The sequence below is a fragment of the Alligator sinensis genome, unplaced genomic scaffold (genome assembly GCF_000455745.1).
Source record: "Alligator sinensis unplaced genomic scaffold, ASM45574v1 scaffold628_2, whole genome shotgun sequence".
In the NCBI taxonomy this organism is placed as follows: Eukaryota; Metazoa; Chordata; order Crocodylia; family Alligatoridae; genus Alligator; species Alligator sinensis.
In genome coordinates this window covers 1,447,258-1,471,675 of record NW_005841833.1, presented here as the reverse complement: position 1 = coordinate 1,471,675, position 24,418 = coordinate 1,447,258, and the positions used below count along the sequence as shown (strand labels likewise).

The window sequence follows — 24,418 nt, the reverse complement described above, 5'->3', positions numbered from 1 at the left end:
CAGAATACCACACACACACACACACACACACACACACACACACACACACACACACACACACACACACACTAATTAGGGCCTTGATCCTGCCAGCTTCATACCCACATGGGTAAAGATACACATGTGCACATTTTCCAGATCAAGGGCTAATATTAGAGATGGGTTGTTTTGATTATAGTATTCCTTTATCTTAAGGTCTTGTCAACAACACTGGTATTGACTGGTTCTTGCCCTGGCCCCCACAAGCTTTGTATGCAGTTGCAAAGTCATTTGTTGGTAAGTACAGTGTTTCTTTAATATGGCACAAGGTGTCAAAAACATGCACTCCTTGCTCAAAGCTATTGTAAGCCTCATTGTTCACACCTTCACTAACCAAAGAAACCTCACTTAAAATTATTTCAGATGTAAATCTCTTCTTCAAAAATATTTCTACATTTTTTCAGGTCCCATTGAGAGCCCTGAAACTTGTGCTCAAAATATTCATTTGCACTACTACAGATCCTACCCAGGGCATCCAAGGGAGCATAGGAGGTGGTTGCAGGGCTGAAAAGAGAAGGGCAAAGGATTTGAGAACTTAGTTATGAAGCAGTGTTCCCTGGTATCATTTTCACTTACTCCTGTCTGCTAAAGTGGAAGAGATCAGAAGGTTGATCAGCATCTCAACACTGCTCATAAGGCCTTCAGTCTTCTCAGAAAGAATTCACAAGACACGCTTGATTCTTAACCTGTCAAGGCCTTTGTTTTCAGACTTCCTACAGATCTGAATTTGTTGTTTCAGACTGCAGGAGATTATCTGCTCTCAATCACCCTCACAGCCACCACTTATAGCTTTTGTTGAACTGACATAGAGCATGGTGAATTAACTGAATTCTGGTTGGTATGGGGAGCTAAGGGGAAAACTATCACAGAATAGCTGGGCCATGAATTTAAATGGCAGTAACTATTTTGCATGAACTCCTATGCAGGTACTCTGCTGCTGCACTGAGTGTCTTTTTGTGGGTTAGATTAAGCAAATTAGCCTAAACTGCACAAAAACACTCCTAGTTCCACATGGAGAGGCAGTGTGGAAAAGTTCGTCAGCACCAGCTATTCTAGTCTTATTCTGTGATGTTGTCAGGCCTTTGTGCTAGAACTCCTGGTTGGAGATAGTGCTTTGAACTGTAATGTTTAAGACCTTTATATTACAATGGGTAGTTATATATGTCTCCTCAAACTCAAATTCACTGCTTCCCACAAAGGCTGGGGATGCGTATGTGGAAATAAGATATTTTAAATGTTCTAGCAGTGAGAGAGCCCCCAAGCTCTGGGGAAGAGACTGGCAATCAGGACTCCTGGGTCCTGTTCCTAACTGACATTGACTATTTTTGGTCCCAGAGCAAACATTTCACTTCTTTTTGCCTTCGTTTCCCTCTTTGTAAAGTAGGGAGAACTTATCCTTTGTAGTCTTGTAAAAGGGTTGGGGATGTTTTATTTCTCCTGTCCTCTTCTAGGGGAGAATCCTCTGGTCCCAGTGGAGAACACGGAGTTTGTGATTGAACACATTGTCACGGTGCATGAATCTGTAGGGGATTTCAGTAAGAAATTCCTGCAGAAGCTGAGACGTAGCAACTATGTAACTCCAAAGAATTACCTTGATTTTATTAATACCTATTCAAAACTGCTGGAAGAGAAGAATCAATTCATTTTAGGTAAGACCATGTAGGTTTTTTTTTTTCCTTTCTAAGGCTCTGGGTGATTTATACGCTTCAAAAAAGAAATACATACTCATTTCACCCTGGAGGCACATGCACAAGATGCCAATTAAATGCAGCTCAGTGTTCCCCATTAATGAGACGTGAAATAACGGGCTTCTCTCAGGGTGATGCTGTTCCTTTTCCTTTTTTTCTGAGACAGAATCTCTGATCCAGGGATCCCTGAAATTCGGCCAGGTCTGGATGCAGATCGTGGTGGCTCGGGTCCAGCTCAGGGTTTGGGTCCAAGATAGCTCTGTGCTAAATTCAGTGTAGTTGATCAAAGAGTTGTGGACACCAAGATATGGAGAATGCATTAACCATAAGGGCTGTAAAATCTGGTTGTCTGTGAGGTGGGAAGGAGGCTGGGCTCTGTGGGTACTATGATAATTTGTGACTCCTCAAAAAAGCAAAGGAAGCCCTGCTGCAGCACTAAGAAGTGCTGAATTCAGTTGATAACAAGCATAGGACACCTTCTGCAGCACTGTTTGGCGCACTGTGTGATAGATCCTTTCATCACTCATGTTTCTTTCTCTATCACTAAGCTCAGTGCAAACGTCTGGAAGGGGGATTAGATAAACTGAAGGAAGCTGCTGTACAGCTGGATGAGCTAAATCAGAAACTTGCAGAGCAGAAGATTGTGTTAGCTGAGAAATCAGCTGCCTGTGAGGCTTTGTTACAGGAGATAGCAACTAACACAGCAATAGGTAAGTGTTTGAAAGCACTGTCACATCCTGTTAGCAAAGCAGGGTTTAGGCCATGTTGTATTATGGTGGGGGAGACCCTCAAGGAATTTGGGTGTTAGGGGTTCAGTCAGTGGTATTCCTGTTCTGTCTGTACTGATCCAGTATCGCAGCATGGTATCATATGATGCCTAGATCAAGACCAGGACTGCTGATTTGAATCCTGGCCAGATTTCAACCTGTGTGATTACAATCTGCCTACAATAGCATCCACGGCAGCTTCAGATTGAAATTATGTTCCTTTTTGAGAAAAAAACCCACTAACTGGAAAGGGCATTTTAGTAACATGAGTGTCACTATAAGAAAGAACAGATTTGTGGGGAAAAGGGCAAGGAAAGAAACTGCACTTTCTTACTTTTGGCATTCAAGAACTTGTCTTTGAGGGGAAACATGCTATGCATACCAGTAGTCTAGCACCAAAAGGGTTAGGAGTGATCTAGACCTCCTGGTAATTTCTGATTTTAGGCCCACACACTTTACTGCTTTGTTAGCTTGGTACAAATGTGAGTGACCTGTTTAACATTCTGCTTTTCACACTTCTTAGCGGAGGAGAAGAAAAAGCTGGCTGAAGAAAAAGCTGTGGAGATAGAAGAACAAAATAAGATAATTGCTGTGGAAAAGAAGGATGCTGAAACGGCCCTAGCTGAGGCTATGCCTATTTTAGAAGCTGCTAAATTAGAGCTGCAGAAGCTTGACAAATCTGATGTCACAGAGATTAGGTAATTAATTCTGCTGGGGTGTAGCAAATTCATTCATACACGTTTCTGTGGCATCCTTTACTGTAGGGTCTTAGTCACATGTAAACATTAATAGCCTTGTTCTCACATACTCCCATGAGGCAAGGAGAAGGACTGAGACTTAGAGACATAGAACTGGGGCACAGCTGGAGACAGGGCCCAGATTTCCTGAACCCAGACCCAGTGATCTAGCCAGAGGCTTATCCCTTAGGCAAGGAAGTCCCATATGTTACATATTTGTAATCATTCACGTAATCATAGCACGTGTCTAGCATGTAGTAGATGGCTGAGGGGTCTGCTTTTCTTCTGGATAGACATGATGGTCACAGAGCTTATGTGTCACACATGTAGTCTGATGCACTGAACATCCTCCCAGTCTTTGGCCCTGTCTGGGCTACTTCTAGCCATGGCAGGGAACACAGCTATGAAAACGTGGCCTGCCCACCAGCTCCACTCCACATACCCCAAGTGCCAAAAAAAAGGAAGTGCAGGCACCATTATAGAGGTCTGCACCAACAAACACTCAAGACCAAGAGTAGCCACATCACACAGCAGCTAATTATGCTTTTCCAGCATTTGTTGCACATGGAGATGAAGCAAGTGGGAGGGGTGGGGTTTTCTGTGGTGCTCCCTAGCATCATCGGAGGTAGTGTAAATATGTCCCTCTGCACTTCATGACCTTCCTTCCGCCATGGGACCTTTTCCTAGTTCTCCTCAAAGAGCATGACTGCTCATCCAGGTTGGTGAAGCTTTAATCTTCAGGAAAACTGTAGCTATGGGTTTTATTCGTGGATCAGTCCATTGGCAGCACTGAGAAAGTTGTGTGATAATAATATCTGGTTTTTAGTCCTTTGTTCATTAATCTTTTCTTCTGTGGATTTAATTCTGTTTTTTGCTTGGATAAGGATATGCCTTGGGGAAGGCTCCTGCTGCTCCAATACAGAGCTTCCCCCATATACCTACTAAACTGCCTTCCAACAAATACGTTGTATTTCCAATATTATGTGCTTTTTCTTTTCTTTTTCCCCCCTCTACCCTGTATTTATTTTCCAGGTCATTTGCTAAACCCCCCAAACAGGTGCAGACTGTGTGTGAATGTATCCTCATAATGAGAGGCTACAAAGAACTGAACTGGAAGACAGCCAAAGGAATGATGTCAGAGGCAAATTTCCTGCGCTCCCTAATGGAGATAGATTTTGATGGAATCACTCAGAGCCAGGTCAAATCCGTCCGAGGTAGATTGTTTGACTGAATGACTTGGCACTTGGAGATGAATATAGCGTTTTGCTGATAGTATTTCTAATGTTAGCTGCTATGCTTAAAGCACTGCTTTGTTGGGATGATGTATGCCCATGTGCAGGGGGCTGGCATAAGCAGATGCACTACTTATTGCCCCAGGGGCGTATGTGGGACTTCGATGGCACAAAGATTTCTGCACAGGGCTTGTAGCATAATATGTTATGTAGTCGGTAGTGACTTCTGCCAAGAAGAGGCTAGACATGAACCAAGCGTGGAGCAGAGCTTGTGTTTGCATTTAGCCCTTTGGAAAGCACTGTTGTCAGTTCACTTGCAAGTGAGACAGTACTGTAGGCTGAAGCTTAAGCAGATTGGACTAAATTCTGCTCATGCTCAAGTTGATATAAATCCAGAATAACTCCATTGAGAAGCAGAGAGTGAGAGAGGACATTTTGGTTCTTTGAGCAAAATAACCTTCATTGACATCCAGTAAATGACAGGCAGGACCACGGGACTTGCTGAGCAACAACACCTGTGAAGCATTGAGTTCATGCAACTCGCATTTGGGCCTAAAGAACCTTAAGAAGTCACTAACAATAGCTTGCTTATAATATTATGGTCCAGTGACATCACCTTTATATCCTACAAATAGAGCAGAATGACGGTTGGGGCTGAGAGTCTTGTTAATAAGAAAAGCAATTCCTCTTTTGACTTCTGGCTGTGATTAACCTCATTGTGTTATGTTTTGTGTGTTAACATTTAGCTCTGTTAAAGAATCTAAATACCACATTTGAGGAGATGGAAGTTGTTAGCAGAGCTGGATTGGGAATGCTGAAATTTGTCGAAGCAGTAATGAGCTACTGTGATGTATTTAAAGAAGTCAAGCCAAAGAGAGAGAAGGTACTGTGTACTGTGTGCAACCACGATCATGAGGGTCATTGAAGAGTTTTTATTATGACAAAATATGCTTGGTAATTATATAAATTGTTGCATTTCTCCTCTTCCACATTAGCAACCACGAAAGTGGAGTTTGCTAGAACTGTGGCAGCCAGGGGCTAGCCAGTCTTTCAGCTGCAAGCTGTTGTGTTCAGAATATTAAAGCTCTGTGATGCAGATTCCCATCTGAACTGCAGCTGGAAGGAAAAGAGATGTGCCGAAGAGGAACTTTGTAATGTAATGTCTGCAGGAGGAAATTAAAGTTTATAGGTGCCTACCTGCAACAGACTTAAAATAATCATAGAATCATAGAAGTAGGGTCAGAAGGGACCTTGTAGATCTTCAGGTCCGACCCCCTGCCTGGGCAAGAAGTAAACTGGGCTCAAATGACCCCAGCCAGGTAGGCATCAAGCCGCTTCTTAAAGACCCCCAGGGTAGGAGCCAGCACCACTTCCCTTGGAAGTCGGTTCCAGATCCTAGCCGCCCTGACTGTGAAGTAGTTCTTATGGATGTCTAATCTAATCCTACTCTCCAACAACTTGTGGCCGTTATTCCTTGTTATCCCGGGGGGCGCTAGGGGAAACAAGGTCTCCCCCAAACCCTTCTGGTCCCTCCTAGTGAGTTTATAGACGGTCACCAGGTCCCCCCTCAGCCTTCTCTTGTGAAGGCTGAACAGGGTCAGGTCCCGTAGCCTCTCATTGTAGGGTCTGCCCTGTTGTCCCTAGATCATGCGGGTGGCCCTCCTCTGGACCCTCCTTGGCATTTGGCATAGAGGGATTCAATGGTAGATTAAAACTCCTTTTCCTGGACTTAAGCAGAGACCAGACTCATGACTTTTTAAAATGGGACTAGAAACCATCTGCTCTTAAAAATAGAAAGTTAAAAGCTGAAAAAGTCTTCCATTATGCATCACGATGCCTTTAATAATGTAGGTGGCCAGGTTGGAACGAAACTATTTCTTAAGTAAACGTGAACTGGAAAAGATACAGGCAGAGCTGACAACAATTCAAAATGAGCTGAAGGCTTTGGGGGACAAGTATGAAGCTGCAATAAGGGAGAAGCAACAACTGCAAGAAGAAGCAGAGATTATGGAGAGGAGACTTATTGCTGCTGACAAGCTCATCTCTGGTTTGGGCTCTGAAAATGTAAGGTGAGGCTAGTTCCTGGAAGGAGAGATTTTGATATTAAAATGTAAGATCCTAGAGGTTGAGACGTGGATAAAACCTTCAAATAGAGTCTTAAGCATCTTTGAAAATTGTAACCTGTGTGTTTTGTTTGTTTCCCTGTAGCAACTAAGCAGTGAAAAAATAATACAAATTGGTAATATGATTTTTAAAATTAGGGGCCTTTATCAGACAGGTTTTCAGTTGATTTTTTCAATTTAAAAAGGGAAAATACTAGTTAAAGGTATGAGACTTATTTAAAATTAAAAGAGAGGAGGTACCAGGTCTGACTTGACCATCTGCTGGCAGCTGCGATAATAAGTTGGACTCTTTCAACCTGCTGCTAATGTTTCAAAAGATACTTTGTGCTCTGTAAAATTCTCTTACACCCTCCCACTGTGCAGCAGCAGTAACCTTGTCCCGACTCTGGATTCCTCCATTTTTCTACCAGATGGACAAAGGATTTAGAGGAGTTAAAAATGCGAAAAGTGAAGCTGCTTGGAGACTGTCTGCTCTGTGCCGCCTTCCTGAGCTATGAAGGGGCGTTCAACTGGGAGTTCCGTAATGAAATGGTTTATCAGGTGTGGCAAGAGGACATCCTCTCACGTGATATCCCCCTCAGTCAGCCCTTCCGATTGGAAAACCTCCTGACAGACGATGTAGAGGTCAGCAGGTAGGTCAGATCACCAAGCCCAGCTGCTACCGTAGGTGAGGGATGCACCAGGTCACAAAGGTGGGATGTGGCCTGGATCCAGAGTTAGACACCATTTGTATTGGCAGGGGGGCTCAAGCCCTTCTCTTATGTTGTGTGTGAAATCACAGAGAATAGAGAGAGTTTCTACTCTGAGGACCAACTTTCTGAAAACAGCACCATCTTTTTCAGCAAAGACTAATTGAATTGCCATCCAAGACTCTCAAAGTGCTTTGTGTATTTTGAGTCCTCTCTGCATACAAAATTAAATGTTTACCACCTATTATTCCTGTTAGCCCTGAAGCCAATAAAGCCCTTTCTTTATCATATATACTGTATTTTGCTCACACTGATCAGATGAATCAGCACCTAAATTGGAATTTGGAGGTCTAGTCCTGCTCTTTATTACCCTTTAGGTACTCAGTTGAAGGTAACTGTAATACTATACAGTACTCTAGGAATACCTAACGTAGATGAGAAGGATAAATGTAATGTAGGGAAGAATCTGAAGACACGAGGCTTTTACAAGTGTGAACAATGGCAAGTTTCATAGAATAGAATCTTTACTGCTAGTGCTGAAATACCATCATCACAGAGATAGGCTCCTTCGACTTTCAGATCCCAAATCTTTGTGTAAGCTGTGGTCATGGAGTATAATAGACACCTGTGTTTTGCTCTTCTAGAGCACTCAGGAACCTGGAGCTACATAAAGCCAGTTTAGAACATTTTACAGAGTAGGCTTAGGCTCCGGGTTTATCCAAAGCCCTTTGGAAGTCTTCTGTTGACTTCAGTGGGTTTGGATCAGGGCTTTTCTCATTTATCCTGTTTTGTGCAGAATTATTCACTATAATACATTAACCTGTGCTTTTGCCAGGCTAGTTCTGACATAAGCAGTGATGCTTTCATTCATCTCTTGGAGACTCTTTCATCATGTAATACTCTGTGTTCTAGTGTACTTAATGCTCAGTGGAGCAGCTATGTTTTACACACCAGCAATGTGTGCAGCTGTACTATGAAGTATGACATACCTCCCAGTCTCTCTTCTGTTTCCTTCATAGGTGGGGTTCTCAGGGTTTGCCCCCCGATGAACTCTCTGTTCAGAATGGCATTCTGACTACATGTGCCAGTCGCTTCCCCTTGTGCATAGACCCCCAGCAGCAGGCACTGAATTGGATCAAGAGAAAGGAAGAAAAAAACAACCTGAGGGTGATGCTGGTTTTTCATTTGATTTCTGTACCTGTTGGGTTGAACAGTGAATTAATATTTGACATCTTGCACAAGTTACTAGTGGAATTAATGGTCAACATGGTTGAACCTCAGAAGACTTTGTGTGGCAGTGCACCTTTGGTGCCTGCCACTTTAAGGGCTGGAGCAGGCAGCTGGCAGGTGCTTGATTAAGGTGGCCATTTTCAAACTTAGGCAAGCCAGCCAGAGGCAGCAGTTTGCTGCTTGCAGCTAAGGGAGCAACATCACCCGGCTGAGTGGCTGCTTGGAACATCTTGGAGTAAGGGCAGGAGCTATGGGAATGGCAGGAGGCTACCGGTCTTGGGCATGACCTGAAACTGCACTCTGCTGGGGTAAGGAGGCCTGGTGGGACTGCATGTGGCGGGGCAATGCCATTCAAAATACCAGGACTGCGAACCTCCCCAGTGAAAGGTGGGTTGGGGCACCTTAAAACCCCAGCTCCCACAACCGGGTGGGCAACCCCATAGTAGGGCCCGAGAAGACAGACCCATATAAGAGTGGATTAGCTGCTTAGAAGCCTGACTCAAGGCACCCTCAACTGATCAGTGCTGGGGCCAGGACCAGAAGGGTCAAAAGGGCCAGAGTGCCCACTGCAAGGGACACCTAGAGCCAGGGGGCCTGGGGTTCTGACTGGCTTAGAGGTGGGGTCAGGGCCGGTGTGGCCAAAGGTCAAAGCTTGGGGGCTACTGCTGAGAGGGAGAAGAGTGCAGAGAGCTTGGCAGCCCAGAATGAGGGCCGAGTAGGCCGCCTGATTAGGAGGGATCTAGTTGGGGTTCAAACTAGGATGTTATGGGGCCCAGGGCGAGGCTGGAGCTATTAAGAACTTCGATACCATCTGCAAGGCATGGGCCATTGTGTATGGAAGGTATGTAGCCGTGGTTAGCTCTCCCTGGCATCAGTGCATAGAATGGGCAGCCTCCCGCGTTTACCACCAGTTTATTATACCAGCAAAGTTGTGGCAGGTGAGACTGGGTGGACTGACCCATATAGACAGGTGGGTAGACTGAGGTTGAGACCTGGCCCTGAATGTGCCCCCTGTCACAGTTTGGATGAGCATCTAACACTCTCCATTGCTTACCTTCATTGCAAGGTGCATTTTTTGCCTCAGGTCTCCAAAGGTCTGGGCCAGGTTTCAGCTGCATGAGGCAGGTTTCCTGTCAGATGATAATATAGGCAAGGTAGTTCTCATGTGATCACGACAAAGAAAGTGCAGTCTAGGGCTGTGTGAAGCTTTGGGTGCTGATTCGATTCGGAGGAGATTTGGCTCAATTCAGCAGCTGAATCTCCAAATTTGAATTGAATTGGGAGGCCAATAAAAAGGTCCAGATCAATTTGAAGCTCTCTGAATTGATTCGGAAAAGATTTGGAGAGCTTTGAAGATTTGGGTGGTCCCCACTCACCACTGCAGGGAGCTGGACCTGGACCTGGACTCCGTGCCGGTAAGTAGATGGCTGGGGGGAAGGCTGGAGGAGGGGACCATGGGGGGACCCCCACCATGCCCCATCCTCTGCCTGCACCCCCCAACCCCCGCCCACTCTCTCAGCCCCCCTTCCACATGGTTGCCCCACCTGCCCCAACATCCTGACGCTTAAAAAAAAAAAAAAAAAAAAAAGGCCCTGACTCACCGGCTCCTGCCAGGTGGTGAGGGGCGATCCCCACTGCCCCACACTGCATGCGGGGCAGCCATTGATGGGGCTGGGAGAGTGGGTGGGAGATGGGGCTTGTTTGACTCAAAGATTCGGCAGTCGCCGAATCTCCGAATCAGATTCGGCTGAACCGATTCGGGACAGTGATTCACATAGCTGGTTTCACCGAATCAAATTGCTGTCCCCCGAATCTCCTGTATCCAAATCTGAAGCGAATACTAGCCCCTTCACACAGGCCCTAGTGTATTCCTTGTTCCCTACCAGTGAGACTTCCATCATCTGCAGGATGAAAGGCAGAGCTCCACAAACAGCAGAGCTTTTTTTGAATGTTCGCAATTGTATAAGTGCAATGTTTAGCAAGCTGTTAGCTGTTTCCCAACCTTTCTATTTTTGTGTTCTCTTCCAGATGGCTTCTTTTAATGATCCAGATTTCCTTAAACAGCTAGAAATGGCCATAAAGTATGGAAGCCCCTTCCTGTTCCATGACGTTGATGAATATATAGATCCTGTCATAGACAACGTCTTGGAAAAGAATATTAAAGTGGCACAGGGCCGAATGTTCATCATCTTGGGTGATAAGGAAGTGGACTATGACAGTAACTTCAAATTGTACCTGAACACTAAGCTTGCTAACCCTAAATATTCACCATCAGTATTTGGCAAAGCCATGGTTATCAATTATACAGGTAAGCAAATGCCTGCTTTTGTGCAACAGGACACATCTTAAGTATGCATGGCTATTGTTAAGTTTTCAATTGCTCTAAAGAACCCAGATCTTTCCTATTATATCAGAAACTACCACGAAGTACTTGGTATGGGTTGAACTGCAAACTGGGAGTGTTTTCAGTAAGTGGATATAAGTTGCAAATCCATTAGTCTGAAGTCAGTTGCCCTTTTAGTTGGACTAACTGCTTTTTCTCTGACTGCACACATCTGGCACTGGTCTGAATGAAAGGCAGAATCTGGCACTGGTATTTATGTTGTACCATATGACATGAGATGCTATTCAGAATGAGGAAAGCTATATCAGAATCTGGTCCTACATGAGGCAGAAGACAGGGAGCAAGTTCTGTAACTACTGCCTGTGCTTCTGACTATCTCACAAGTGGGATACAGGAATTATCTGGTTCATTAGGATGTGTAGCCCTTGAACTAAATGTCACTGACTAGATCTGTCAGATGAGGGGCCCAGATCTGTTTGGTTAATGGTTCTATGTTATAATTGTGCCACACCCTCAAGCATGCAGTGCTGATAAATCATGTAGGTCTAAGGCGCAGCAGGAAAGCTAGCCTTTGGGTTTTAACCAGCTTTGCACTAAACGTATGGCTCTTCATATACTCCTATAGTTACTCTAAAAGGCTTGGAAGATCAACTGCTTAGTGTTATCGTGGGGTTTGAAAGAAGAGAGCTAGAAGAGCAGCGAGAACATCTCATCCAGGAAACCAGTGAGAACAAAAACTTGCTGAAAGATCTGGAAGACTCTCTCCTCCGCGAGCTGGCAACTTCCACAGGAAACATGTTGGATAATGTGGACTTGGTGCACACCCTGGAGGAGACAAAATCCAAAGCTACTGAGGTACCTCTCTAGCCTTACCTTGCAGTACTTCTTCCCCAGCTGCCCCTTCATTCCTTTGGGTTTGTTTCATCCTCCAGTATTCTGCAAGTTAGACCTAAGTTGGAAAAGGAGCAGAGGGCCCATCTACACAGGAAAGACACTGGCACATGGGCCAGGGAAAGACTCTCCAGTGTAGTAGCTGCCCCTTGTCAGATCCCCAGGTTGACACTCTTTGCATAGGTGACATGGCTTGCAAAGAGTGTCAACACATGGAATTAAGGGGAGTATCTGGTCCACTGTAAGCTCACAGTAGTGTTTACTGAGGGGTATATTCTCCACATAGATAGATAAGCTCTAAGCTCTTACATCGTGGGCAGTTGGACATGAGAATTCTTTCAGGTACAGGTGTAGCATGTGTGCCTGGAGACAGAAGTCTTAATTCCCAAAGAATTTGCTTTCCCAGTCACACACAGTCACCCACCTAACTAGAGAACATGCAGTATGTCTTGAGAAATGTGGTTAATGTATTTTTAAAACCTAGGTGTTCAGAATAGTTCAAAATGCTATTTCAGTATTGTTTGTCTACAGATTAGCTCAGCATGTAATAAATCATGTCACTCATTACAGCAGTTATATACAAATGAAATCAATGTCAAGGTTTTCTTACTTACAACTAGGTATCAGAGAAACTTAAGCTGGCTGAGAAGACAGCCGTGGACATTGACAAGCTGCGAGATGGCTACAGGCCTGCTGCGAAGAGGGGTGCCATTTTGTTCTTTGTCTTGTCTGAGATGGCCCTGGTCAACTCCATGTATCAGTACTCCTTGGCTTCCTTCTTAGAGGTATTTGGATTTTCACTTCGAAAATCCATGCCCAACTCAGTTCTTCCGAAGAGGCTACAAAATATCATGGATACGCTGACATTCAACATCTATAACTATGGCTGCACAGGTTAGTGTGATTAACCAGTTGGGTAAGCGTGTGCCCTTGTAATGGGTGTGCCTTCAGTCAGCTGTGTGGAACCCCAAAGTTTGTGCTGCCAAAGGTAGTTCCCCAGAAGTTGAATTCCTTCTCTGTTCCCTGCTGAGACTTGTAACCCTCTGTAACTCATCTTCCCTCATGGCAACATTGCTCTGAAGTACGGAGAAGTGCTGCGATCCATCCATACAACTTTAAGATGTCCTGCTACTTTGAATAAAGTACTGGCTACAAATATCACTGGTTCTAAACTAAAACTATGGAGAGTGGCACCCTGGCCTGCTGCAGATTGAAAGTGATTTGACTCCAAATTCAGGCCTGAATGCCAATATAGCAGCAGGTTCATATTTCTATGGGTCTTGGCTCCAAACCCCATTTCTCATCCCCTAGAACTTTGTGGGGCAATCAGGCTTAGGACTTGGAGCTGAAGCTTGGAGCTGAAGCTTGCTGAATCTCCAGATGTTTTAGAAGCAGGCAGATGAGAATGTTGCCTTCTTATTGCAGGCTTGTTCGAGAGAGACAAGTTACTTTTTTCCTTTAATATGACTATCAAGATAGAACAAGCTGATGGCAGAGTCCCACAGGAAGAACTTGACTTCTTTTTAAAAGGTAATGTGAACTTTTAGTGTTTGACTGTAACACCATGTTAGGCTACATCTTCAGCTGGTAAAAATTGTTGAAGAGCCCTTGAAGCCAACAGGGCTGTAACAGTTTACACCAGTTGAATATTTTGGCCCTTTGTGAAACCCTGATTCTACTGAAGCCAGTGGCAAAGCTCCCATTGACTTCAAGGGGCCAACATGCCATCCCAAGAGTTCATTGGTAGTTAAATGCATAAATGGTGGCAGAAGTAATACCTTGGCCTTCAGATACTTGCAAAGATTCCTCCAGTGAACTAATTCATAGGTATTGGGCTCCCAGTTAACAAGTTTCCTGGGATGGATTGGCTGAGTAGACTATGTATTGTGGCATGTATGACAATGACGTACTCATTTTTCTGAACCATGACCAGGGAATATCTCATTGGAGAAGAGTGCGCGGAAGAAGCCATGTACCTGGCTTTCAGATCAAGGCTGGGAGGACATAATGCGCCTGTCTCAACTGTTTCCTGAGAAATTTGAGTCTCTTCCAGATGATGTGGAGAAAAATCCAGATGTATGGAAAAATGTAGGTACTTTTTTTTTTTCTTCACAACTGTTAAATGTTCAACTATAGCTTGTAAGAATTTTGGGGGGGGGGGGCTTTTAATTTGATGTCTTGATCAGCTTCTACTTTGGAAGATAAGGAGTAAATAGCATGATGGATTTGGGAACATGGGCATTGTGATAATGGGGAAAAAAAAGTCACCCATGTAGCCTGATATTCTGTTTCTAACCAGATGCGTTAGGAGAAAGGAAACCCAATAGTGTTCAATTCAGGAATTGCCCAGCCCACAGGGGAAGTTTCTTCCTGACTTGAGACGGTCAGTTTTTGGCTTACACCCTGAATAGAGAGTTCTTAATGTTTTAAGACATTTTCCATACTGTAACAGTAGGGATTCTTGTTTTCCATGTAGATACCTTAGGCAAAATCTGGTCTCATTGAAATCAACGAGAGTTTTGATTTCAGTAGAGACAGGCTTTCACTTCTAATATTTTGTTTAATTCCACTATGCACTGTGTAAAGCATTTACTTTACTAACTTCTAAATTTGCTGCATTTGTTTCATTACATGCCCCTTTTTCCTTGAAATATAATAGAGAGCAAAGGAAGTCCTTGATTTGCTTACTGCAGGGTATTCACTATTACTTTTAGCTTGTGATTATGATTTTTGTTTCTATCATAAGAAAATGTCCAGCCATAAAATGAAAATGTACAGGTGATTCCAACCACCCATGTTTTTATATGGAAAAAATTGAAGTGATGGTGTTCATTTAATATTTATTTCCAGTTTTTCTTTAATGATCTTCTCTGAGTTTCTTGTTTATTTCCCTTTCTTTTCTTCCCATATCTGTTTCTCTTGTTTCTTTCCTTTATGAGACTGACTCTGCCTCTCCTAATATATCAGTTTATTTAGCCATTTGACTAACCTGTATCCTCTGTTGTGCTTCTTCCCCCAGTGGTATGACCTAGATGCCCTGGAACAATCACCATTTCCCACGCACTACTGCAACAGTCTCACACATTTTCAGAAGCTCCTGCTTTTGCGGTGTTTCCGAGTGGACCGGGTGTACCGTGCAGTGACTGATTACGTCACTCTGACAATGAGTGAGAAGTAAGTGCTGGCACGTTGATGTTCATTGGAATCTTTCTAATTTTTAAAGAACTGTAAAAGTCAGAGGTTCTCTAAAGGAATCACCAAGCATCTATTGTAAATTAAGGTTTTGTGGTCACAAATCTAAACCTGACATGGAAAAGAATTGTATTACATTCTGACTGGTATTTTGTGCTTTAAGGTCTTTGGATGCTAAACAAAAAGTAGGTGTTGTTCGATTTAAAATCACTGTCAGAATTTCTCCTTTTTCGTGCTGTTGCACTGAGGTAAGTATGTCTGGGGAGAATTTGTACTCAGGAAAACAAACCAGTCTCTGCTGATGCCTTGACTTTCCCAAGCCTATGTAGTACAGATTTGTGCATGCTTCTACTTCCGTTTAGCCTCTTAACACGTAGTTAAAGGTGCTGTATGAGGGGATTTAAAAAAAAATTAATTTCAGTAACCTAAGGTGGTATTTCCAGCCAAACATTTTTGGAGATACAGCTGTCTTGTCTATCATTTTGGGCAGTGTGGTAATCCTGGGTGCCTGAAAATGTCAGCTCTTTGCTCACATTTTTAAAGGTCCTTTCCATTAAAAAATAGTCACAGAATTATACAGCTGGAAGGGACCTGAAGGGTCCAGGCCTGGTGCACAGATGCCAGATGCATTGTTCATAAATCAACCTAGACTTGTGCCTGTCTGGCGTCTGCCTGAAAACCACCAGTGAAGAAAATTCTATGTAAAATAACCCCCATAAAGTCATTTAACCTTGGTTTATTTAGCCTTTACCTTCTCAAGATAGGTAGTTGTAATTAGAACTTGCTAAGAAATATTAGATGGTAGTTTTCCATGGGGAAGAAGCAGCGTAATTGAAATCTAAACATTTCACAGGAATGTGTCAATTTTGAAAAAAGATTGTCATCAGAAACATGGCCAAATAAATCATTTCATCTTTCTTATTTTCTTTCAATGACTTCATAACATTTGGATTTTATAAGGTAAAAGGTTTTGTTTTGGCTTTTTTTATTTTGGTAAATTTTGCTTCTTATTTCAATACATTAAAAGACTAGTTTGAATTATTTATAGACAATATTGTGTTTACCTTATTGAAACAAAGCAGTTTCATTTTATTGAACCAAAACATTCAATGGTCCCAAAATGAAGTTAATTTTTGTTCACTGGTAAATCTTGTAATTTCATTTTTTTTTGTCCATTTTGTACTGTTAGATCTTCATGGTCTTCCTGGTGTATTATTTGATCATCCTGCCTAAATAAGACACAATTTATATCCCTGATATCTTTTCCAGATTGAATGTTATTGACTATTTTTATGATAATTAATGAAGCAATTTCCTGTTTTCTTGCCCCCTCTCTGCAGATATGTTCAGCCTCCTGTGATCAGCTTCGACGCTATCTTTGAGCAGAGCACTCCTCACTCACCAATTGTTTTTATCCTAAGTCCTGGGTCCGACCCTGCTAGTGACCTCATGAAGCTGGCTGAACGGACAGGCTTTGGAGGAAGCAGGCTCAAATTCCTCGCCATGGGACAAGGACAAGAAAAGGCAAGTGGCTGTGCACAAACACTGGTCAGTGGGGTAGTAGGTGTGTGCTGGGTTTGCTTTGTTAGCTTCTGAATATTGCATATCACATTCAGGACATAAGTCTCCACACTGCTACCGTAACAACCATCTGCTTTGCAGGGAGAGTTACTCTGTGTTGAAAACAAGCCAGTCCAGGTTGGAATTGGTTTATGGTATACCCTGCTGTAAAGCTTTCTGTAAAATGAGGGCAGACATTGGCTTGTTCAGCTGATTTACAGTAAGAGTACTGTAAAGACATCCCCAGAATTTAGTTCAAAGGGCCCACTGATACACGTGACGCTCCAGATTCTTTTAATTAGTGCAGCTCTCTCTTTATGCTTCCAGCTATTTCCCTGCTCTGCCATGAACCCTGAAGTGGGATTTTCAAAAGCACTTGACTTCAAGTGCAGCAGTCAATCAAATGTCAATGGCAAAACTCTTATTAGCTTCCACAAGATCAACATTAGGTCAGTGCTAAGGACTTCTGAAAATACCACCCTAATAGAAATATAAGCGGCTCTCCCAGCACTAGGTATTCCTGCAAGGCTCTGAGAAAGGAGACAGTTGCTTCATTTGCAGATGTTTGTTACCACTGGAGGATGCCAAGTGAACTCTGTGGTACCATAACATGTTCTGTTTTGCTTTCTTGCCCTGAGGAAGCATCAGAAGCACTAAACCATTCAGAATCCCTTCACTTTCAGAGTCAAAAGAAACTTTACTCATAGGCAGCTTGTTTCCATCTCATTGATGCAGGTTGCACTGCAGTTGCTGGAAAATGCGGTGGCTCGTGGACAGTGGTTAATGTTGCAGAACTGTCATCTCTTGGTGAAATGGCTGATTGATCTGGAGAAGGCCTTGGAGAAGATTACAAAGCCTCATCCAGACTTCCGCTTGTGGCTGACGACTGATCCAACCAAGGGCTTTCCTATTGGAATACTTCAGAAATCTTTGAAGGTACAGTACAGTAGGGACATGCTAGCAGAGGGCATGAGTAACCATGGCTTTCAGGCAGTTCTGATTGAGGTTGGCCCAAGCGCAGGATGTAAAATGGGGCCCTAAGTGAAGTTTTTTTTTTTTTTTTGGTGTGAGCAAGATTCTGTTTCATTCTCCATTTTTCAATTGGTGGATTTTCTTTGGTGGCCAGGATGCTTAACAGAAGCATTCACCGGCCCACTACTTTAAGGTGGGTAGCTCCAAGTGATGTCCTGTCAGTAAACCTACAAATCTTGGCAAATGAACATTGAACCCAAATGTCACATGGGTGGGTTAGAAAATACCCAGATACATGGAAATACTTTGTCAGGTCTAGTGCTTAAATATAGACATGAGATCTGTGACTAGCTTGGCAACAGTGTCAGTGGAGCAGACATTGTAACAGAATAATGGTTTCCAGCTGCTTCTTCAGTCTGATGCACTTAGCACAATCAAGCTGAACTGATTATTTTTAAATTGCAAGCCAGAAATATTGCTCTAATGTTCTTTCTGTGGTTACTTTATTTCTGTTGTTGTAAATCACTGCTGCAAGCATATTTTTTTCTCTTAGATGCTAGGGCAGTGGCATGATACTTCAACCACTCTCACCAAGTCAAACAATCTAAGCTGCCAATGACATCTTTAAAACAGTCCCTCCTCAGTGGTGCCTAAATCAGTAGCTGGAAAAAATAGACACACACATGTCTTCAGTTTGTGACTGCAAATTCCCAGTTGTGGAGAAGGATGTGCTCACTGCTGACAAGTCAAGGACTCCAGTTACACATGCTCCTGGGGTTCTGTGACTTTTTAAAAATCAAATCACAAAGCTGGCCATGCCTCAGACTCCCCATCTGTAAAATGGGTTCAGTGATCTTCACATACCTCCAAAAGGATGATGGAAAGTTAATTTACGATGTGTAATTTTGAGTATCTAAATTTGATCTCAAAGTGTAATTCAGTATTCCTAAGTACATATTTCTAGTTTTGTTATACTTAAGAAAATCTGTAACTCCCCTCTCTATATTTTTACCTTAATGCATACAGAAAAAATGTAAAGTGCATAATTTCATGGAATAAAAATACCCTTGTTCACATGGGATGATAAAGCTAGCCTAATGTTCAAGTGTTTCATTGTTTTACTCATTTGATGTGATGTAAAGAACATGCTGTATTTCCACTTTTCCACCAAATAGTCTCTAATCAAATATTCAGGGTTGAAAGAGAATTGACAGTTTGTCTTTTTTCTTTCTGCCAGGTTGTCACAGAACCACCAAATGGTCTGAAACTGAACATGAGAGCCACTTACTTCAAAATCCCCCACGAAGCCCTAGAGCAGTGCCCACATCCTGCTTTTAAATCGCTGGTCTATGTCTTGGCATTTTTCCATGCTGTGGTTCAGGAGAGGAGGAAGTTTGGGAAGATTGGCTGGAATGTACCATATGATTTCAATGAATCAGATTTCCAGGTATGAACCTAATGTTAGTAGCCGTGCAAATTACTTTTGAGAATGTGCTGTTTGTCTGTCTTGCCTTTTTCCTCACAGTAAGAATGTTCTTCCTCCTCCTCTTCCCATTCTTCAGACACTGTTGACTCATTATCTTTTATAATGTTGCCATAAGCTAGTATTAAGCTTGGTAAGAAAGAGGAGGCAGACGCATCTTCTCTTCCCTTTCCCCCTCGCTGACTTTCCTACAGGAAGTGTTTGTTTTTTTCCTTTCTTTTGAGGAAGTAGGATGATTAAATTCTGAATCAGAACCTAATGAAAGCTAAACAAACCTCTGAACACGTTCACTTGATTTGCGTATCTTCTCTAACCTGCTTAAATGACTCTGCTAGGTCTGCATGGAAATTCTGAACACATATTTGACCAAAGCTTTCCAGCAAAGCGATGATAAAATCCCCTGGGGCAGCCTCAAGTATCTAATTGGAGAGGTAAGCACTTAATATAACCTTGTTCCAGAGCTTTGAGGTTAAAAAGAAGTCATTGTAAATAAAGGTGCCTTTTTGTATGTGCTATTATTGTCAAGTACAGCAGGCTCTGCCTCTTTCCTGACTTGCCCTAGGAATTGCTACGTAGCCCCAGACAAGGCACTTCCATTTAAATTAAAATGGAGCAAAGTGCTTGGTGTACGAGTAGGGATTACAGATCAATTCTTGGGGAGACAGACTGTTGAGTGCCTTTTGCTGAAGGATCCCCAGAGATAGCTACAAAGATTTTTCTTGCAATGGGCTACTGCAGAAGACTGGATGGTTGCACAGCTCCTGTGATGTACCAGTCCCACCATTGCAGAGTGGGTGTATACTGCAATATCTAGCACCGCTGGCAAGGAGAGGAATTTTTATCTAAGAAAGCTCTTGTTCTGCTGGGCTTTTCAAGCATTATCCAGCTTGACTGACAGGAACAGCCCAGGCAACTATCTATGTAGTATCCAAACTCTTCCTGCTTCTTTCCTATTCAGAGGAGCTATAAGAGAAGTATAGGGTTTGTTGTGAAAGGGGCAGTAGGATGCACTCTGCAGGCCTTGCTACAGCAAAGGTTGCCATGGAGCATTCAATGCTGTAAAATCAGATTGTCACAAATACAAGCATGTGATATTGTAACTGGTTATTTGAATGGCTAGGTCATGTATGGTGGGCGTGCGATTGACAGCTTTGATCGCCGCATCCTGACCACTTACATGGACGAGTACTTGGGAGATTTCATCTTTGACACCTTCCAGCCTTTCCATTTCTATAGAAACAATGAGGTGGATTATAAAATCCCAGCTGGGCAGCTAAAGGACGACTTTGTGGGTAAGAAATGCTCTTCCTTCTCCCTGAGTTTAGTATTGAAAACTCCACCTGCACTAGGGCTTGATTTCTGTTTCCCATATATAAGGCATGTAACCAACATCAGTTACTCCCTGAGGTTAGATCCTCATGACTTCTTGCCATTGGCTACTGTGGCCATACCCATGAAGTTATATGCTGCAGTCAGCCCATCACTCTTCTCTGTATAAAATCCTCATTGCCCCATTTGGATCTATTTGTAACTGTTCAGTCAGTAAGAGTAGTGGCGACGCGTAGGGGGTGCACGTGTACCCCCTGAGAGCGCTGGTGCACCCCCTGACTGGCCTCACCCACCGCTTAAGTGATGGGCAGGTGGGAGCGCCAGTGTCCCCCTTGCCAAGCGTTGTCTGATCACTACAGCCACTCAGAAGTGGCTGCAGCGATTGGTGGCAGTAATTGGCCATTGCAAGATCAGCCGCGGGGAGGACTGGTCGCAGGGGGAGTACATGCCCCCCCGACTAAGGTGGCCCATGAGTAAGAGAATCGATTCTTGCATAACACTTATAGCTTGAATTCTTCAAAAACATGCGCTGAAGCCCAAGGTTCCAGCCACAGCTTTGATTTCCAAGAGGAAGGGATGCACAGTAGGCTAGTGTTCGCCTCATTGTTCTCATCTGGTTGTTGTCTCTTAGTGTGTTACATTCTGATGAGCCTCATGGATTTTTGTGTTCTAGCGGAGGTAGAATCTCTTCCACTTGCTAACACGCCAGAGGTGTTTGGACTTCATCCTAATGCTGAAATTGGATATTATACACAGGCAGCTCGAGACATGTGGTCTCATCTCCTGGAGCTCCAGCCTCAAACAGGTACAGTTCTCTGTCACAACTCTTGCAACGAGAAAGCAAGCCCTGAGGGCCAGCTCCACAAAGGGACTTGAGTGCTGTACGGCTCAGCACCACGCCACCTAATGTCTAGGTGTCCAGCTCTTGAAGTAGAATCCACAGCCCCTGCTTAGATGCCTCAACTCCTTCTACCACGCAGGAGGAGGGGTTTGATTTGAGAGTGAGCATAAAAAATGTAAAGGCTGTTTAGCTTTAACCTCTCTGTGCTGTGTCTATTTCAGGTGAATCTGGTACTGGAATCAGTCGAGATGAATATATTGGACAGGTTGCCAAGGACATAGAAAACAAAATACCACAAATATTTGATCTTGATCAGATAAGAAAGTCTTTGGGCACTGACATTTCACCTACAACAGTGGTGCTGTTACAGGAATTGGAACGTTTCAACAAACTGATTGTCCGTATGGCCAAATCACTGGCGGAGCTACAAAGGGTAAAGAGTATTATTATTCAAAGCTAATTCCTCTCTGCTGAAAGCTGCTGAGCTCTGAAATGTCTAAGTTATGTCTTTGTAAATTCTCTCATCAGGCCTTGGCTGGGGAAGTTGGAATGAGCAGCGAGCTAGATGAGGTGGCTCGGGCTCTCTTTAATGGACAGATCCCTAACATCTGGAGAAAGCTGGCCCCGGACACACTCAAAACACTTGGAAATTGGATGGTTTACTTCAGGAACAGATACAATCAGTACATGTCTTGGGTAAGTGAGGCAGGATAAGGAATCTTTATCTGTTTTGCATTTGCTGCCCAAAGTAGTGGTGAACTGTGTATCCTGATGTTAAGGTCTAAATCCTAATTGATCCGCACACAGTTATGGCATTTGTGTAGCAGCAGAATAGCAATTTTTGGCACTTAACACACAGCCGGGTTTTTTATTCCTACTTGTGGTGGAATAAGATCCTCCTGCGTTCACTGCTTCTAGAAGTAACATGGAGGAGGGTGGCCATCTTACCTAGTGGTTACTGCCTTTCCCCAGGGAGTGTAAGACCTGAATTTTAGCCCCGCCTCATCCACTGGAACATAGGACTGGAATCATTTGGTTCACAGGCACTCATTAACCATAAAGGAGTCTTTAAACCATCAAGAACATGCCACAAGTAAAAAGCAGGTGAGAGCAGGGCATTGCCAATGTGCTGCCACTGTAACAACAAGGAAGTAATTTCTCTATGCTCAGCAGAGTCTAAGACAAGGACCAGGCCTCTTGCTACAGAGGAAGGTAAAAACTTCCTATGCCCATTAGGCCTGGGCAAGAAATTCCTTCCTGACACCATTGCTAACTGCTAAGCCAGAACTCCCTGTCCTACTGCACTCTCCCTTCCATTACCTTAACTAAACTAGTTTGGTGTTAGTGAGAGAGTGGGTCCTTGCTCCCCCACCTCCTTTGCTTGGAAGGCTGGTCCAAGACTTCACTCCCCCTCACTCTGTATTCTAAGAAGCAGTCTGAACGTGTGCCTTTCAATGGGGTGGGGGTGAGAGAGGGCTCTGGAATTTAAAAAAAAAATGGTAAGTAGAGGTGGGATGGTTTTTATGCTGGTCAGACTTGAATACAGGGCCCACTCCTCACTAGAGCAGCATTCAGGTCACTGAGCCACCCTCCATTCTGCTTCTTGGTCTCACATCTCTTCCCCTCCTGACTGCCTAGTGGGTCTGCTTCAAGAGGAGGGTTGGAGAGTTCCTTAGCACACTTCTGTGTGGGTGGCCCAGCAGTTAGTGCACTTTCCTAGGAAGTAGGTGACGTTGGGTCAAGTTTCTGATGGGTGAGGACTGCCTAGATGCTGAGCAAGTGCCCTAACCACTGAGCAAAAAGGCCAGAGGGTCCGAGCAACAAGCGGTTGGTAATCATGAGTTCTTCTGCAGCTACAGCTTTGGGACTTAGTTGTCATACACGTCTGAGTGAGTGTGTAGTGCCCAGGCATCTGTTCAGACATAGTGCAGTCATCTACGCGTGCTCAGTAGCTATATGAGAACTGTGTGTAAACACATTTAGGCCTGCAGAGGTGAAATCCGGTTTAGACCATGATACAAAAATGCTTTAATAGAAAGCTGATTGCAACTGACCCAGGCTGGTACAGGTGACAGCAGGTATCACTACCCCTAGCAGCACTGAATCCTTGCACAGGATGGGGTGACTGGCACTGAGCACCGGCAGCTCCTGTGTTGCATTGCTGGGGCTAGCAGGTGACTGCGTGGGCTCGTGGCCATGGCTGCTCAGCAGCTGTAGCTTTAAAGTGCTGTTTTGTCTGATTTTTCAGGTCACTGAGAGTGAACCAAATGTGATGTGGCTTGCCGGACTGCACATTCCAGAGTCTTATCTCACAGCCCTTGTACAAGCCACATGCAGGAAGAACAGCTGGCCACTGGATCGCTCCACTTTGTACACACACGTGACTAAGTACAGCACTGCTGAGGAGGTCACCGAGCGCCCTGGACAAGGTAGCACTTGGTTCAGGCACAGGTTGAGAAAGGCGACCTACAATGAACAGCCTGTAGAGGCCCATTAATAGTAAAAAGCATCAGGGTATTTTAAATGCTGCCTTCACAGGAGCAACTTGGTGGGTTTTTTGGTGTGCAGTAATGGTTCGGCAGAAGGAGCAATTACTCTTATACTTTGAGTCCCACACAAGCCAAGCAGGGGGGAGGGAGTAGTTACCATGTTCAAGGTCAGAACTGGGGATCCTGAGTTGTACTGCAGCCTCGTATTACCAAGGTCTGGCTGACAAAGAAGATACTTGCCTTAAACACAGGTGTTTTTTTTCCCATAGATGCTTTAGAGAAGCTGTTACCTTTTCTGTCTCTCTGCAGGATGTTTTGTTTCTGGTCTGTATCTGGAAGGAGCAGACTGGGACATTGAGAACAGCTGTCTCATCAAGAGCAAGCCCAAAGTCTTGGTGGTAGATTTGCCTATTCTAAAGATCATTCCTATTGAAGCTCATAGACTCAAGCTACAGGTACAACCATTCTGCTGATCGCAGGTGTTACAAGTTTTTTGTTACTATGAGATTGCTTTCCAGGCCCCTTTCTGTCTGCAGACACAGTGCACACAGGCATTTTAGTAGTATACTAATATCACTGTTTTAAGGATGATTTCTAGTATGACATGTGTGCTACATCATTATTCCTCCCTCAAGTAGTTGTCTCTACTAGTATCGATCAGCTTAAGCACCTTTTTTAATCAGTAACTAACCCATATATCCTCAGCCAGTAAAATTATTATATGAAATAAAAATAAGGAACTGCTCAAAAGATGCTGGGCTTGCAGTACCCCCCCTTCCCCCCCGCAACAAAGTCCTTGGATATTACAGATA

The 24,418-nt window shown here is 43.8% G+C and overlaps 1 protein-coding gene across 1 annotated transcript in view; it reads left to right on the top strand.

The window, feature by feature from the left end:
• Positions 1-24,418, top strand: part of DNAH10 (dynein axonemal heavy chain 10) — a gene marked incomplete at its 5' end in the record, with an annotated part of 81,641 nt that overhangs the window by 56,427 nt on the left and 796 nt on the right. Inside the window, 25 exons of the mRNA XM_014518122.2 lie at positions 196-276; positions 1,491-1,688; positions 2,276-2,437; positions 3,018-3,192; positions 4,264-4,445; positions 5,210-5,346; positions 6,315-6,532; positions 6,997-7,218; positions 8,295-8,442; positions 10,534-10,813; positions 11,475-11,704; positions 12,361-12,634; positions 13,166-13,270; positions 13,674-13,828; positions 14,760-14,914; positions 16,273-16,456; positions 17,228-17,428; positions 18,702-18,911; positions 19,283-19,378; positions 20,068-20,239; positions 20,950-21,081; positions 21,339-21,550; positions 21,646-21,813; positions 23,366-23,546; positions 23,916-24,061. Of these exons, the coding sequence (XP_014373608.2) occupies positions 196-276; positions 1,491-1,688; positions 2,276-2,437; positions 3,018-3,192; positions 4,264-4,445; positions 5,210-5,346; positions 6,315-6,532; positions 6,997-7,218; positions 8,295-8,442; positions 10,534-10,813; positions 11,475-11,704; positions 12,361-12,634; positions 13,166-13,270; positions 13,674-13,828; positions 14,760-14,914; positions 16,273-16,456; positions 17,228-17,428; positions 18,702-18,911; positions 19,283-19,378; positions 20,068-20,239; positions 20,950-21,081; positions 21,339-21,550; positions 21,646-21,813; positions 23,366-23,546; positions 23,916-24,061 (4,424 nt within the window). The remainder of the gene's footprint in view (positions 1-195; positions 277-1,490; positions 1,689-2,275; positions 2,438-3,017; positions 3,193-4,263; positions 4,446-5,209; positions 5,347-6,314; positions 6,533-6,996; positions 7,219-8,294; positions 8,443-10,533; positions 10,814-11,474; positions 11,705-12,360; positions 12,635-13,165; positions 13,271-13,673; positions 13,829-14,759; positions 14,915-16,272; positions 16,457-17,227; positions 17,429-18,701; positions 18,912-19,282; positions 19,379-20,067; positions 20,240-20,949; positions 21,082-21,338; positions 21,551-21,645; positions 21,814-23,365; positions 23,547-23,915; positions 24,062-24,418) is intronic.